The 14,645-nt window shown below is 38.9% G+C and overlaps 1 protein-coding gene across 2 annotated transcripts in view; it reads left to right on the top strand.

Annotated features, from left to right (window-relative positions):
- The window catches only part of st8sia6 (ST8 alpha-N-acetyl-neuraminide alpha-2,8-sialyltransferase 6), a 72,719-nt gene extending 59,909 nt beyond the window's left edge, over window positions 1-12,810 (top strand). For both annotated transcript variants that reach the window (XM_062050066.1, XM_062050067.1), the window contains exons 2-7: window positions 3,557-3,631; window positions 3,708-3,782; window positions 4,139-4,280; window positions 6,546-6,658; window positions 6,741-6,833; window positions 11,453-12,810. In XM_062050066.1, the coding sequence (XP_061906050.1) occupies window positions 3,557-3,631; window positions 3,708-3,782; window positions 4,139-4,280; window positions 6,546-6,658; window positions 6,741-6,833; window positions 11,453-11,930 (976 nt within the window). In that variant the 3' untranslated portion in view covers window positions 11,931-12,810. The remainder of the gene's footprint in view (window positions 1-3,556; window positions 3,632-3,707; window positions 3,783-4,138; window positions 4,281-6,545; window positions 6,659-6,740; window positions 6,834-11,452) is intronic.
- Window positions 12,811-14,645: the final 1,835 nt, after the last annotated feature.

Raw genomic sequence — 14,645 nt, 5'->3', positions numbered from 1 at the left:
AACATGTTTTTGTCTAAATGAAAATACTTAACTTTACAGCAAACTACCCATCAAAATAATAAAAATGACAATACATTGTACGGTGTTCTTTACAGCAGATTACTGTAAATTGAAAAAAACTACCATTGTTTTGCGTTAAAATTCTGTTGACTGAGCTGCCATACTTTTACTGTAAAATGTTGTTTTTAACGGTGTATTACTGTAAATGGAAAAACGATACATTTGTTTTAATTATAGAAAAACTGGCAGCTAAGTTGCCAGAATAAAAAAGGAACTTATAGTGTTTTTCATTTACAATATAATGTTGTAAAAACCAATGTAAATTTAAAAGTAAAATTCTGGCAATTAAGCTGCCAGCTTTTTCCATAAACACCCCCCTCCCCCAAAAAAACAGTGGTACTGTTTTTCCATTTATTGTAAAGTGTTGTAAAAAATTTTAAAAACACCATATTTCACAGTGAAATTTCGTAAATGTAAAGTTTTTACTGTAAAATCGACAGTCTACTTAAAACAATTTATATAATTAATAATGAAATCCAGAGGCAAATTCATACATTATTCGCTGATTCATGCGGCCCTCTGATGGCAGCCATAACTGCGATGTGGCCCTCAATGAAAACCAGTTTGACATCCCTGCACTATGTTGACACGCACATGTAGGACGAAGGATCCTGTGTCCATCTGCCTTGCGCTCAAGAGTACCGCCATGCGGCACAAAGATAATGTGTAGCCACGGCAAAAAAGAGGTAATCCAGTAAATGTTTCAAAAATGTTTGAAAAGGTAGCACATCCCAAAATTAAGACTAGTAGGACAAAATACTCACATTTCACTTGATTTATTGCTCACATCAAAAAAGAGGAACGCTTACGCGTTTCGGCACGTGGCCTTCGTCAGAGGTCTCGCTCTGTCTCAAGACTGATGTTCGAGGCTTTAAATCAGGAGTACCCAAACTTTTTGACTCGTGGGCCGCATTGGGTTAAAATAAGTTGGCCAGGGGCCGGGCTGTGTGTATATATATATACAGTATATACTGTATATATATATATATACAGTATATACTGTACATACATACATATATATATATATATATATATATATATATATATATATATATATAATATATATATATATATATATATATATATATATATATATATATATATATATATATATATATATATATGTATATATATAATATATATATATATATATATATATGTATATATATATATATATATATATATATATATATATACATATATACATATATACATATATATATATATATATATATATATATACATATATATATATACATACATACATATATATATATATATATATATATATATATATATATATATATATATATATATATATATATATATATATATATATATATATATATATTCCTCGCCCACTAATTGACTGAAGGAGCGAGTTATCGATGGGAAAATGCATTTTTAGACAATATTATTTGCCTGAGCGGCTAGGAGACACCGAGAGTAACAAGCGGTAGAAAATAGATAAGGACAGATTTCAAAAAATAATAATAATAACAAACAAACAAATATATATATATATATATATATATATATATATATATATTTATTTTTTTAACTTGGGACTTCCCACAGGCTGCATTTTGGATGCTGGTGGGCCGTATCCAGCCCGCGTGCCATAGTTTCGGGACCCTTGCTTTAAATAGTGGGGATAGAACACATTATATTTAACAGTTGGTGTAAAATGTTCCTGATAAACAGAAAGAAGTATCAGAAGTGTGTTTATGTTTTGTATAAGTTTGAACATTGTCTTGTTTTTAGCATGGACTATGGCTTTTAAATTTTTTTAGGCGTAACATCCATCAGTCATTAGCAAGGGTGTCAGGCCCGCAAACAGGTTTTCTACGGGCCGTGGGATTAGTTTGCTAAGTATAAAAATGTACCTGAAATTTTTGAATGAAAGAAACAGCTGTTCTAAATGTGTCCACTGGATGTCGCAATAACAATTCTTTGTATCTTTGTAAATGATGCTACATACGTACAAAATAAACCACATGATGTTAGTACATCAGTCGAGGAAAATGATCAAACTACATAAATAACATCCTGTATTTTGATTTTGATATTACTTTGTTTTATCTTCATAGATTGAAAATTACCACCAATGAGTTGATGAACATTATCACATAATGTATTCAGAAAATATAAATAACGACAAATAAAGTATATATACCGTAACAAAGACATGCACCTGGGGATAGGTTGACTGGCAACACTAAATGGTCCCTAGTGTGTGAATGTGAGTGTGAATGTTGTCTGTCTATCTGTGTTGGCCCTGCAATGAGGTGGCGACTTGTCCAGGGTGTACCCCGTCTTCCGCCCGAATGCAGCTGAGATAGGCTCCAGCACCCCCCGCGACCCCGAAAGGGACAAGCGGTAGAAAATGGATGGATACCGCAACAAGTAATTGTAAATTGGGGGTGGTTGGGGGCGGGGGGCGTGGTTGGGGGCGTGGTTATTTACAGCTAGAATTCACCAACTCGAGTATTTCATATATATTTCATATATATATATATATATATATATATATATATATATATATATATATATATATATATATATATATATATATATATATATATATATATATATATATATATATATATATATATATATATTTATTTATTTTATTTACATAGAAAAAAAAAAATACTTGAATTTCAGTGTTCCGGTGGCTATCCATTAGATGGCAGTATAGTCCTGTTTAACTTCTCCGTTCATGATGAGTATATCATTTCGGCCACCGTGTTCAATGGAGAAGTCTGTTCTACAAAATTTACAGGCAACATACACCTTCCCCTTCGAACTGTCCCGGATGAACTGAAATTCTCGTTTCCATTCGTTTTGGAACTTGCAAGCGTATTTCTTCATCTTGCTCGTCGACAGCGTCGCCATGTCTGTAATTTCCTCGTTCTTCTGCTTCGTCTCCTTGTTGTGTGCGCAGTTGTGCACTCTACTCTCTAAAAGCCCTAGATGTTATGACGTCATTGGGCAGGCAAGCTGTTTATACTGTGGGAAAGCGGACGTGAGAACAGGCTGTCCCCACTCAGTCTCAGGTCCGCAGTGAGCTGGAGGGGGCGTGGCCTCCAGCTCCGGCTGAATACCGGGAGTTTGTCGGGAGAAAATCTCTGCCGGGAGGTTGTCGGGAGAGGCGCTGAATACCGGGATTCTCCCGCTAAAAACGGGAGGGTTGGCAAGTATGAGCTATAGAGAAATTCTGTTTTAAGATGACTTTATGCCATTATCAATCAATCAATCAATCAATCGTTTACTTATATAGCCCTAAATCACGAGTGTCTCAAAGGGCTGCACAAGCCACAACGTGTGAGGGAGAAAGAACGTATTAGTTCTTTTATATATTACATTTGACATAATATTTTTATTACATCAATTCTGAAATGTAATCTTTAATCATATAAGTTGGGGAAATGAAATCTGACTGTAAAATCAGTGTGTGTGATTGATGTCGCGCGTACTTTGTCTCACTCTGCAGCGCGCTGACGTCTTACAAACCACCCCCACAAAAGAAAGGTTCCCCAAATCCTTCTTCACTTTGTAAAGGCTGCAAGTGAGTACAAACACACCATTTGCGTTTTTGTTCGCCAAGTCATTATTTCAAGACACACTTTTCTTTGTATGCATAGGGAACTGATTGACAACGTCCTGAAGCGCCACACTAAAACCTGGAAAAAGAACGAGAAGAATTACCAAGAATTCATGTAAGTGGTAAACCAGACGACTCACATGACGGGTGGGTGAAGTGTCGGGGGAACTTTCGGTATGTGTGTCTTTATTCATGCTTGAACAATACACCAGCCTCCAGCTAGGTGGCAGCAGAGTTCAAACTAATCAACAGGTTGCCTGCTCAGCCCAGTAGGAGAAGTACTGTACATGGCCTGCACACGCCCAAAGCTCCATCGCCCGACCACATATTCACACTGATTGAGAGTCGAAAATGCTAGCCAGTAGGCTAAAAGTCTATAATTCAGAAAATATTTCTGTCCCCTAGTGTGGGCATGACAGAAAATAATTGGTAACCACTGCTGTTGTAAAAGTGTGTGTGTGTGTTCTGCAGCTCCGAGGTGAGCAGCTCGTGTCGTGTCGACGAGGCCATCATCACGCAGGATAACACCCCCGTGGGTACAAAGATTTCCTTCGATGGAGAAAGGTCCAGGACGCTCCAGATCAAACCCGACATTTTCAAAACATTTATCAAGGTATGACCACACACTGATGATATAGGGTAGTATTACATTGTAAAAAAAAATCCTCTTAATAACAGCAGCATGATGGAGTGGACGTGGTGTGGGTGGGATTGACAGGCAAGCTTGGGGGCGGTCGGACTGGTGGTGGGTGGGCTTGGGTGCCTGTTGCCTGCTTGGGTGCCTGTTGCCTGCTGGGCTGCGGGTCGTTTCTTCCCATTCCGGGGGGGCTGCGTGCTGTTTGCCCCTCTGGGGCAGTCCCAGAGGTGTGGAACTGGGTGTGGTAGGCAGCACGTTGTGGTGTTTGGTTGGCCTGGGCCGATATTCAATGGCTTGGTTGGCCCGGCAGTGGGTGAGTAGCGTCCCGGAAGAGTTAGAGCTGCAAGGGGTTCTGGGTATTTGTTCTGTTGTGTTTATGTTGTGTTACGGTGCGGATGTTCTCCCGAAATGTGTTTGTCATTTTTGTTTGGTGTGGGTTCACAGTGTGGCGCATATTTGTAACAGTTTTAAAGTTGTTTATACGGCCGCCATCAGTGTGACCTGTATGGCTGTTGACCAAGTATGCGTTGCATTCACTTGTGGGTGTGAAAAGCCGTAGATATTATGTGCCTGGGCCAGCACGCAAAGGCAGCGCCTTTAAGGTTTATTGGCGCTCTGTACTTCTACGTCCGTGTACACAGTGGCATTTTAAAAAGTCATACATTTTACTTTTTGACAGCGATACCGATAATTTTTAAACCGATACCGATAATTTCCGATATTACATTTTAAAGCATTTATCGGCCGATAATATCGGCAGTCCGATATTACCGGACATCTCTACTATAAATAGATCAGTACAGCGGCTCGCCAAACGATGTATTCATATCTCTAAAGTTAAAGTTGGTTATTGATTTGTACTGAATTTTTTTTGTTACATCCTTATATATATATATATATATATATATATATATATATATATATATATATATATATATATATATATATATATATATATATATATATATATATATATATATATATATATATATGGTTTCTCGGGCTGCTGTGGCCGGGCTGTGCGTCTGGGGCCCTTATTCATACACGCGTACATTCACTCATACTTACATACACATAGGTACATACGCTTGCACATACATACGCACATACTGTACATACACGTACACATATACATACATAAGCTCCTGCATATAATCCTGTTTCATCAAACATATATTAACGTTGTCCCCCCAGGGGAAACTGGGTAATACACAACACGCTGATAAAGCTTACCCTATTTTTACCATAACAATCTATAAGGTTAATATAGACCGCTCCTCTTTCTTCCCCTCCATTTATCTGCTTTCTTTTGTAATTCAGGTATTAATTACACTTATGAATTGTTGCTTCTGAAGCAATTGTATTGTTGATAATAGAGGTAAATATTATAAATGATAATGATAAATGGGTTATACTTGTATAGCGCTTTTCTACCTTCAAGGTATTCAAAGCGCTTTGACAGTATTTCCACATTCACACACTGATGGCGGGAGCTGCCATGCAAGGCGCTAACCAGCAGCCATCAGGAGCAAGGGTGAAGTGTCTTGCCCAAGGACACAACGGACGTGACTAGGATGGTAGAAGGTGGGGATTGAACCAGAGTAACCAGCAACCCTCCGATTGCTGGCTCGGCCACTCTACCAACTTCGCCACGCCACGCCACGCCATCCCCAACATTATTATTACTATTATTCATTATCAATAGTGTTATTTCTAATGGTATTTGTATTGTTCTCTTTGTAGAGCAATAATGTTCATTGTCATTTCTGTATTATTAATATCTACTTCAGTGACTGGTTCTTTGTTATAATTTTTCGTATCATATTTGCACATATCGTATTTACGGATGTTGTTCTGTTGTTTTTGTGTTTATGTCTTATCCCCCTCTTGTGCCTCTACAATATGATTTACCGGAGTGGCTGGACAGGACATGTTACAAAAAATTAATGGAGGTTAAAGTTAACTCATTATTATTGCAAGAACATTGACAGCCCTACTATATACATGTTTTATTTATACTATAACATGTACAGTATATTTAATTACTACCAGAAATGGCAATTTGTGTCATTAACACAAACCATAATAATATAACAATGACATTTCATTTAAAATGAAAAATCTAATTTAAAATTGGATTTTAAATGAACGACAAGTGATATTGTTATTGGTCCTATAAATAATTTTCGGTGTGTTTAGATGTGGATGCATGAAAAAAAACATGTCAACTTTGCATTCCAGGAGCATCCGTTCTCCAACCAGACGTTTGACACGTGCGCCGTGGTCGGCAACGGCGGCATCCTGGTGGACAGCGGCTGCGGGAAAATGATCGACTCGGCTCAGTTTGTGATGAGGTAAGGCTGCCCAGTCTACTGGGAGGTTATCATTATTATAATCATTAAGGAAGTGGTTGTTATCGTGTTCTCGCTGGCTTAGGTGCAATCTGCCACCTTTGAACGACGAGTACAGGAAACACGTGGGCGTCAAGACGGACCTCGTGACGGCCAACCCGAGCATCCTCAGAGAAAAGTGAGCGCAGACATTTCATTTTGTGTCATTCACTAATGCTATTAGAAATACTATTAAACATAAATACTATCATAATTAAAATATGAATTATTGAACTGTTTTGTGTACCAGCTCACTCAAATAGACAACTTTAGCTGTGGGAATGAATCTCTAAGATCAAACCGTAATGAAAATGTCAAAACAATTTTTTTCATATTTCTAAAGTATTATATTTATAGGAAATACAAATAGTAAACATGTGACCTGCATAACACTGTTTAACAGAGCAGGCAATGCTTTAAGTGACATTTTAAAACATACAGCATGACAATAAATGAGCCACTATTTGTTAAAATATTGAGTTTTCTGTGTATTTGAAAGTGCATAATTTCACATTCGTCAACTTCAATTTTAAATTGTGTTTATTTAATTGCTATGGATTCTTAATGTTTTACTAGACAGATAGCAAGACTATGATAATGCTAGATTGTACTGTAGATAAAAAAAAAAAAAGCCATCAAATGTCGCTAAATACTGTAATACACAGAATCTATTCACAATTTTAGCCATTGGTTGTGTTGAAAAAAGTACATATGATTACGCAAATTCAGTATACAGTGTTTCCCCTTAATGTAATTGAACGTGGCGCGCCACCACAGCATTATCATTACCGCCACCCCTTGAAATGTTTTTTTTTTTTCACTTGAAAACAAATCAAAGTAATATACAAACCCCGTTTCCATATGAGTTGGGAAATTGTGTTAGATGTAAATATAAACGGAATACAATGATTTGCAAATCATTTTCAACCCATATTCAGTTGAATATGCTACAAAGACAACATATTTGATGTTCAGACTGATAAAAAAAAATTTTGGGCAAATAATCATTAACTTTAGAATTTGATGCCAGCAACACGTGACAAAGAAGTTGGGAAAGGTGGCAATAAATACTGATAAAGTTGAGGAATGACACTTATTTGGAACATCCCACAGGTGAACAGGCAAATTGGGAACAGGTGGGTGCCATGATTGGGTATAAAAGTAGATTCCATGAAATGCTCAGTCATTCACAAACAAGGATGGGGCGAGGGTCACCACTTTGTCAACAAATGCGTGAGCAAATTGTTGAACAGTTTAAGAAAAACCTTTCTCAACCAGCTATTGCAAGGAATTCAGGGATTTCACCATCTACGGTCCGTAATATCATCAAAGGGTTCAGAGAATCTGGAGAAATCACTGCACATAAGCAGCTAAGCCCGTGACCTTCGATCCCTCAGGCTGTACTGCATCAACAAGCGACATCAGTGTGTAAAGGATATCACCACATGGGCTCAGGAACACTTCAGAAACCCACTGTCAGTAACTACAGTTGGTCACTACATCTGTAAGTGCAAGTTAAAACTCTCCTATGCAAGGCGAAACCCGTTTATCAACAACACCCAGAAACGCCGTCGGCTTCGCTGGGCCTGAGGTCATCTAAGATGGACTGATACAAAGTGGAAAAGTGTTCTGTGGTCTGACGAGTCCACATTTCAAATTGTTTTTGGAAACTGTGGACGTCGTGTCCTCCGGACCAAAGAGGAAAAGAACCATCCGGATTGGTATAGGCGCAAAGTTGAAAAGCCAGCATCTGTGATGGTATGGGGGTGTATTAGTGCCCAAGACATGGGCACTCTCTAATTCTTTTTAACATTGTTATTTTTTGAACAGGTGCGGTAGAAAACGGATGGATGGATTAAAATGCATGAGAATGTTTTATATTTTGAATGTTATTTTTAACATCGTGATTACCAGCGAAATTATTCATTACTTATCGTGTTAAGCAATGTCAGCTAAGATTTATCTGAGAGCCAGATGCAGTCATCAAAAGAGCCACATCCGGCTCTAGAGCCATAAGTTCCCTACCCCTGTATTAGACAAATGTGGCCATGGACCGAGGTGGCGAAAAAGACACAAAAAGACGCTTGTTGCAACAACTTTTTTTAACCCTTCTTGAGGATTGTGATTGATTCTTCATCCAAACGGGAGTATGTGAGCATCCCCTCGGCCGTTGTTGGCTCTCACAAAGTCTGCTTGATTAGCATTGTTGTTGACGGGGAAGGGATCTGTGGTCACTGCTGCTATGCCACGGATCACGTAACTGGCTTCCTCATTATCTCTCAAAATGGCTCGAAGAATCCCGGTGAGATTGATACTATTGTAAACGTATCGATTTATTCGAAAACTTTGGAAGTCTGTTAGTATCTATCCCAGGGGTAGGGAACCTATGGCTCTAGAGCCGGATGTGGCTCTTTTGATGACTGCATCTGGCTCTCAGATAAATCTTAGCTGACATTGCTTAACATGATAAGTAATGAATAATTTCGCTGGTAATCACGATGTTAAAAATAACGTTCAAAATATAAAACATTCTCATGCATTTTAATCCATCCATCCATTTTCTACCGCACCTGTTCAAGAAATAACAATGTTAAAAAGAATTACAGACTTATTATACTCTAAAAATGTTGGTCTTACTTAAAAAATGCACGCATTTAGTTGTCCATCCATCCATCCATTTTCTACCGCTAGTCCCTTTCTGGGGTCGCTGCACTAACCCCTCTCCCACCGTGCTGCCCGCATTTAGTTGTATTCAGTGTTAAAAAAATATGATATGGCTCTCACGGAAATACATTTTAAAATATTTGGCTTTCATGGCTCTCTCAGCCAAAAAGGTTCCCGACCCCTGGTCTATCCCCTCCTGCTCCCGTCCGGCGTAATATAAATCCATTTAATAAGGTCGAGTAAAAATAAGGGCAACAAGAGAAGTATCCTCTACCCTCCTTCAAAACCGCACTAAAAGAACACCTCCAGGCAATTACAACCCTAGACTAACACCCTCCCCCCACCACATCCCACCTCCCCGGATCGTAATTAATCAAATGTAAATAATCCAATGTATATACTTGTTCTTATGCTTTCTGATCTCACTATGTTCATTGCTCGCTGTACATATCCTACAAAGTCAGACCTACACTGTTACAATGTCCATTTCTCAGATGATATTATTGTTGATGACTGAAGTGCTGATATCAAACAAACCTAACCCCCGCGCCCCAACCCCCTCCACATCAATCAATCAATCAATCAATGTTTATTTATATAGCCCTAAATCACAAGTGTCTCAAAGGGCTGTACAAGCCACAACGACATCCTCGGTACAGAGCCCACATACGGGCAAGGAAAAACTCACCCCAGTGGGACGTCGGTGAATGACTATGAGAAACCTTGGAGAGGACCGCATATGTGGGTAACCCCCCCCCCCCCCCCCTCTAGGGGAGACCGAAAGCAATGGATGTCGAGTGGGTCTGACATAACATTGTGAAAGTCCAGTCCACAGTGGATCCAACACATCAGCGGGAGTCCAGTCCACAGCGGGGCCAACAGGAAACCATCCCGAGCGGAGACGGGTCAGCAGCGCAGAGATGTCCCCAACCGATGCACAGGCTAGTGGTCCACCCGGGGTCCCGACTCTAGACAGCCAGCACTTCATCCATGGCCACCGGACCTATGCAACTCCCCCTCGCAAGGGACAGGGGAGAAGAGGAGAGAAGAAAAGAAACGGCAGATCAACTGGTCTAAAAAAAGGGGGGTCTATTTAAAGGCTAGATTATACAAATGAGTTTTAAGATGGGACTTAAATGCTTCTACTGAGGTAGCATCTCTAACTGTTACCGGGAGGGCATTCCAGAGTACTGGAGCCCGAATCGAAAACGCTCTATAGCCCGCAGACTTTTTTTTGGCTCTGGGAATCACTAATAAGCCGGAGTTCTTTGAACGCAGATTTCTTGTCGGGACATATGGTACAATACAATCGGCGAGATAGGCTGGAGCTAAACCGTGTAGTATTTTATACGTAAGTAGTAAAACCTTAAAGTCGCATCTTAAGTGCACAGGAAGCCAGTGCAGGTGAGCCAGTATAGGCGTAATATGATCAAACTTTCTTGTTTTTGTCAAAAGCCTTGCAGCCGCATTTTGTACCAACTGTAATCTTTTAATGCTAGACATAGGGAGACCCGAAAATAATACGTTACAGTAATCGAGACGAGACGTAACGAACGCATGAATAATGATCTCAGCGTCGCTAGTGGACAAGATGGAACGAATGTTAGCGATATTACGGAGATGGATTGTAAATAATGTAAATAATTCAATGTATATACCAGTACTCTGATGATGATTAACTTGTGTAATGATTGTATTATGCTGATAGTATATATTTATACCATGAATTGATTAACGTGGACCCCGACTTAAACAAGTTGAAAAACTTATTCAGGTATTACCATTTAGTGGTCAATTGTACGGAACATGTACTGTACTGTGCAATCTACTAATAAAAATCTCAATCAATCAATCAATCCCACACTTCTATTTTGTAAAGTATCTGGGTATCTGCATCAACAATATGATTTGCCTGAGTGGCTGGACAGGACAAAAATAAGAAAATAAATAGAATAGACTTATGAACTTGTAACTTGTGTGTGTGTAGTTTTGCGGTCTTACTGTTTATCAGTGCTATACAAATTGTCACACCACACAGTCAAACATGATGTTATAGGCCATTGTTACCTAACCTGACTGGTGACGTCCCTGCAGGTACGGCTCCCTGATGAACAATCGGCGCGAGTTTGCGGAAAGTCTTCAAAGCTACGGAAAGTCCTTTATCCTCCTACCCGCCTTCTCCTACGGCGCCAACACAGCGCTCTCCCTGCGGGTGGCCTACACCGTTGAGGACTTTGCCAGCCCGGCACGTGCCGTCTTCTTCAACCCGGCCTACCTGCGCAACCTGTCCCAATTCTGGAGGAGACACGGCCTGAAATCGCCACGCCTCAGCACGGGCATCATGATGGCCAGCATGGCGCTGGGGGCGTGCTCCAACGTGCACCTGTACGGCTTCTGGCCATTCACCAACCACCCGCAGGGACTCTACACGCTCACCAATCACTACTACGACGACAGGAAGGCCAACGCCAAGTTCCACGCCATGCCGGAAGAGTTTGACATGCTGCTGAAGCTGCACAGTCAGGGCGTGCTCAGGCTTCACCTGGGAGACTGCCAAAGCGACCACGAGTAGTGTGACTACTAAAGATTTTTGTTTTATTTATTATCCAGCTGGGAGTCTGAAGCTTTGAAACCAGAAGACCTTGTGAGGCCTTAGGGAGGTTTTATCTGTTATCGTGAAAGTGAATCTAACTTATTAATAATCATAATGTTTGCTATAATTGTTTACATGCAACACAGACACTAGCTTAATTCATCAGCTTTGTATTAGACTGGTGATGGTTTTGGAAGACATTGTGCACTCTCGTTCTCCCCACACATCACTGCCATTGTGGCAGCTTTGCACCTTAGGACTAGGTTCACACTGCAGACTAGGCTGTCCAATTCAGATTTGTATTTGTCAAATCCAATATTTCTATGTACCCGTATTTTCCGCACTATAAGTCGCACCGGATTATAAGGTGCACCTTCAATGAATGGCCTATTTTAAAACTTTGTTCATATATAAGGCGCACCGCATTATAAGGCGCATAGAATAGACCAGGGGTCACCAACGTGGTGCCCGCGGGCACCAGGTAGCCCGTAAGGACCAGATGAGTAGCCCACTGGCCTGTTCTAAAAATAGCTCAAATAGCAGCACTTACCCGTGAGCTGCCTCTATTTTTTAAATGTTATTTATTTACTAGCAAGCTGGTCTCGCTTTGCCCGACATTTTTAATTCTAAGAGAGACAAAACTCAAATAGAATTTGAAAATCCAAGAAAATATTTTAAAGACTTGGTCTTCACTTGTTTCAATAAATTCATTAATTGTTTTACTTTGATTCTTATAACTTTCAGAAAGACAATTTTAGAGAAAAAAATACAACCTTAAAAATGATTTTAGGATTTTTAAACACATATACCTTTTTACCTTTTAAATTCCTTCCTCTTCCTTACTGACAATTTAAATCAATGTTCAAGTAAATTTATTTTTTTTATTGTAAAGAATAATAAATACATTTTAATTTAATTCTTCATTTTAGCTTCTGTTTTTTCGACGAAGAATATTTGTGAAATATTTCTTTAAACTTATTATGATTAAAATTAAAAAATATATATTCTGGCAAATCTAGAAAATCTGTAGAATCAAATTTAAATCTTATTTCAAAGTCTTTTGAATTTCTTTGAAAATTTTTGTTTTGGAAAATCTAGAAGAAATAATGATTTGTCTTTGTTAGAAATATAGCTTGGTCCAATTTGTTATATATTCTAACAAAGTGTAGATTGGATTTTATCCTTTTTAAAATATGTCACCAGAATTCTAAAATTAATCTTAATCAGGAAAAATTACTAATGATGTTCCATAAATTCTTTTTTAAATTTTTTCAAAAAGATTCGAATTAGCTAGTTTTTCTCTTCTTTTTTTCAGTTGAATTTTGAATTTTAAAGAGTCGAAATTGAAGATAAACTATGTTTCAAAATTGAATTGTCATTTTTTTCGTGTTTTTTCCTCTTTTAAACCGTTCAATTAAGTGTAAATATCATTAATTATTAATAATAACATAGAGTTAAAGGTAAATTGAGCAAATTGGCTATTTCTGGCAATTTATTTAAGTGTGTATCAAACTGGTAGCCCTTCGCATTAATCAGTACCCAAGAAGTAGCTCTTGGTTTCAAAAAGGTTGGTGACCCCTGGAATAGACGCTACAGTAGAGCCTGGGGTTAGATGGAGCTGCGCTAAAGGGAATGTTAACAAAACAGTCAGATAGGTCAGTCAAACTTTAGTAATAGATTACAAACCAGCGTTCTGACAACTCCGTTCACTCCCAAAATGAATAAACAGCTGTTTTATTATTTTCCTCCGAGGTAAAGTCAGTGACGTGGTATTTTGTTTATCTTTTAACAACAGAAAGGTATAACATGTAGTGCAACATTTATATCACATAGTGGAGGGGAACTTTTCCTCGATTCAATAAACACGTAAAAAAACAGTCTGATACTGTTACGGTAAATCAAACGTTTGTGCAATCACAATATAGTAACACTCGAAATAGTGCAAAGCAATAACAATATATCAATAACTCAACGTTGCTCAAACGTTAATGTCACACAACACAACACACAAAATAAACATGTAAAGCTCACTTTATTAAGTTATTCCTCATCCACAAATCCCTCAAATTCTTCTTCTTCAGTGTCCGAATTAAACAGTTGGGCATCCAACATGCCCGGCTCGTCTCGTCGAAGTCGTCATTAATCGAGTCAGTATCGCTGCGTGACTGATCGCCTTGAGTTTAAACTCTGCGTCGTAAGCGTGTCTCTTAATAGGAGCCATTTTGGGGTCTTTACATAAACACACAAATGGAAATGAAACGGCACGCCTCGCGCAGTTATATATCCCAACATGCACCGCGCGCTTCTTCTTCTACGGGGGAAAATGAAGTCGGCGGATGCTTACCGTAGTTGCGACACCTGTTGTGGCTCAATATTGGTCCATATATAAGGCGCAATGTCATCTTTTGAGAAAATTGGAGGTTTTTAGGTGCGCTTTATAGTGCGGAAAATCCGGTAATCCTTCACATTACCAAAAAAATGCGATGTGAAGGCAATCTGACCCCCATGCAGACATGACGTCATGATGTCACACCTGCTGCAGTGTTTACGGACGTAAACATGGCTTCAATTCTAATAGGCCTCAGTCGTGGCGCATTAACGACAATTTGAAGGATTGTATGCAATCAAAGTCAACATTTTCTTAACGGAATTATTGCGTGTAAAAGATTGAGAAGGAAGAGGATTTTGGCTATC

This window comes from Entelurus aequoreus, linkage group LG06 (genome assembly GCF_033978785.1).
Source record: "Entelurus aequoreus isolate RoL-2023_Sb linkage group LG06, RoL_Eaeq_v1.1, whole genome shotgun sequence".
In the NCBI taxonomy this organism is placed as follows: domain Eukaryota; kingdom Metazoa; phylum Chordata; class Actinopteri; order Syngnathiformes; family Syngnathidae; genus Entelurus; species Entelurus aequoreus.
The sequence above is the reverse complement of the archived record's forward strand: the minus strand, read 5'-3'. Positions and strand labels throughout refer to the sequence as shown.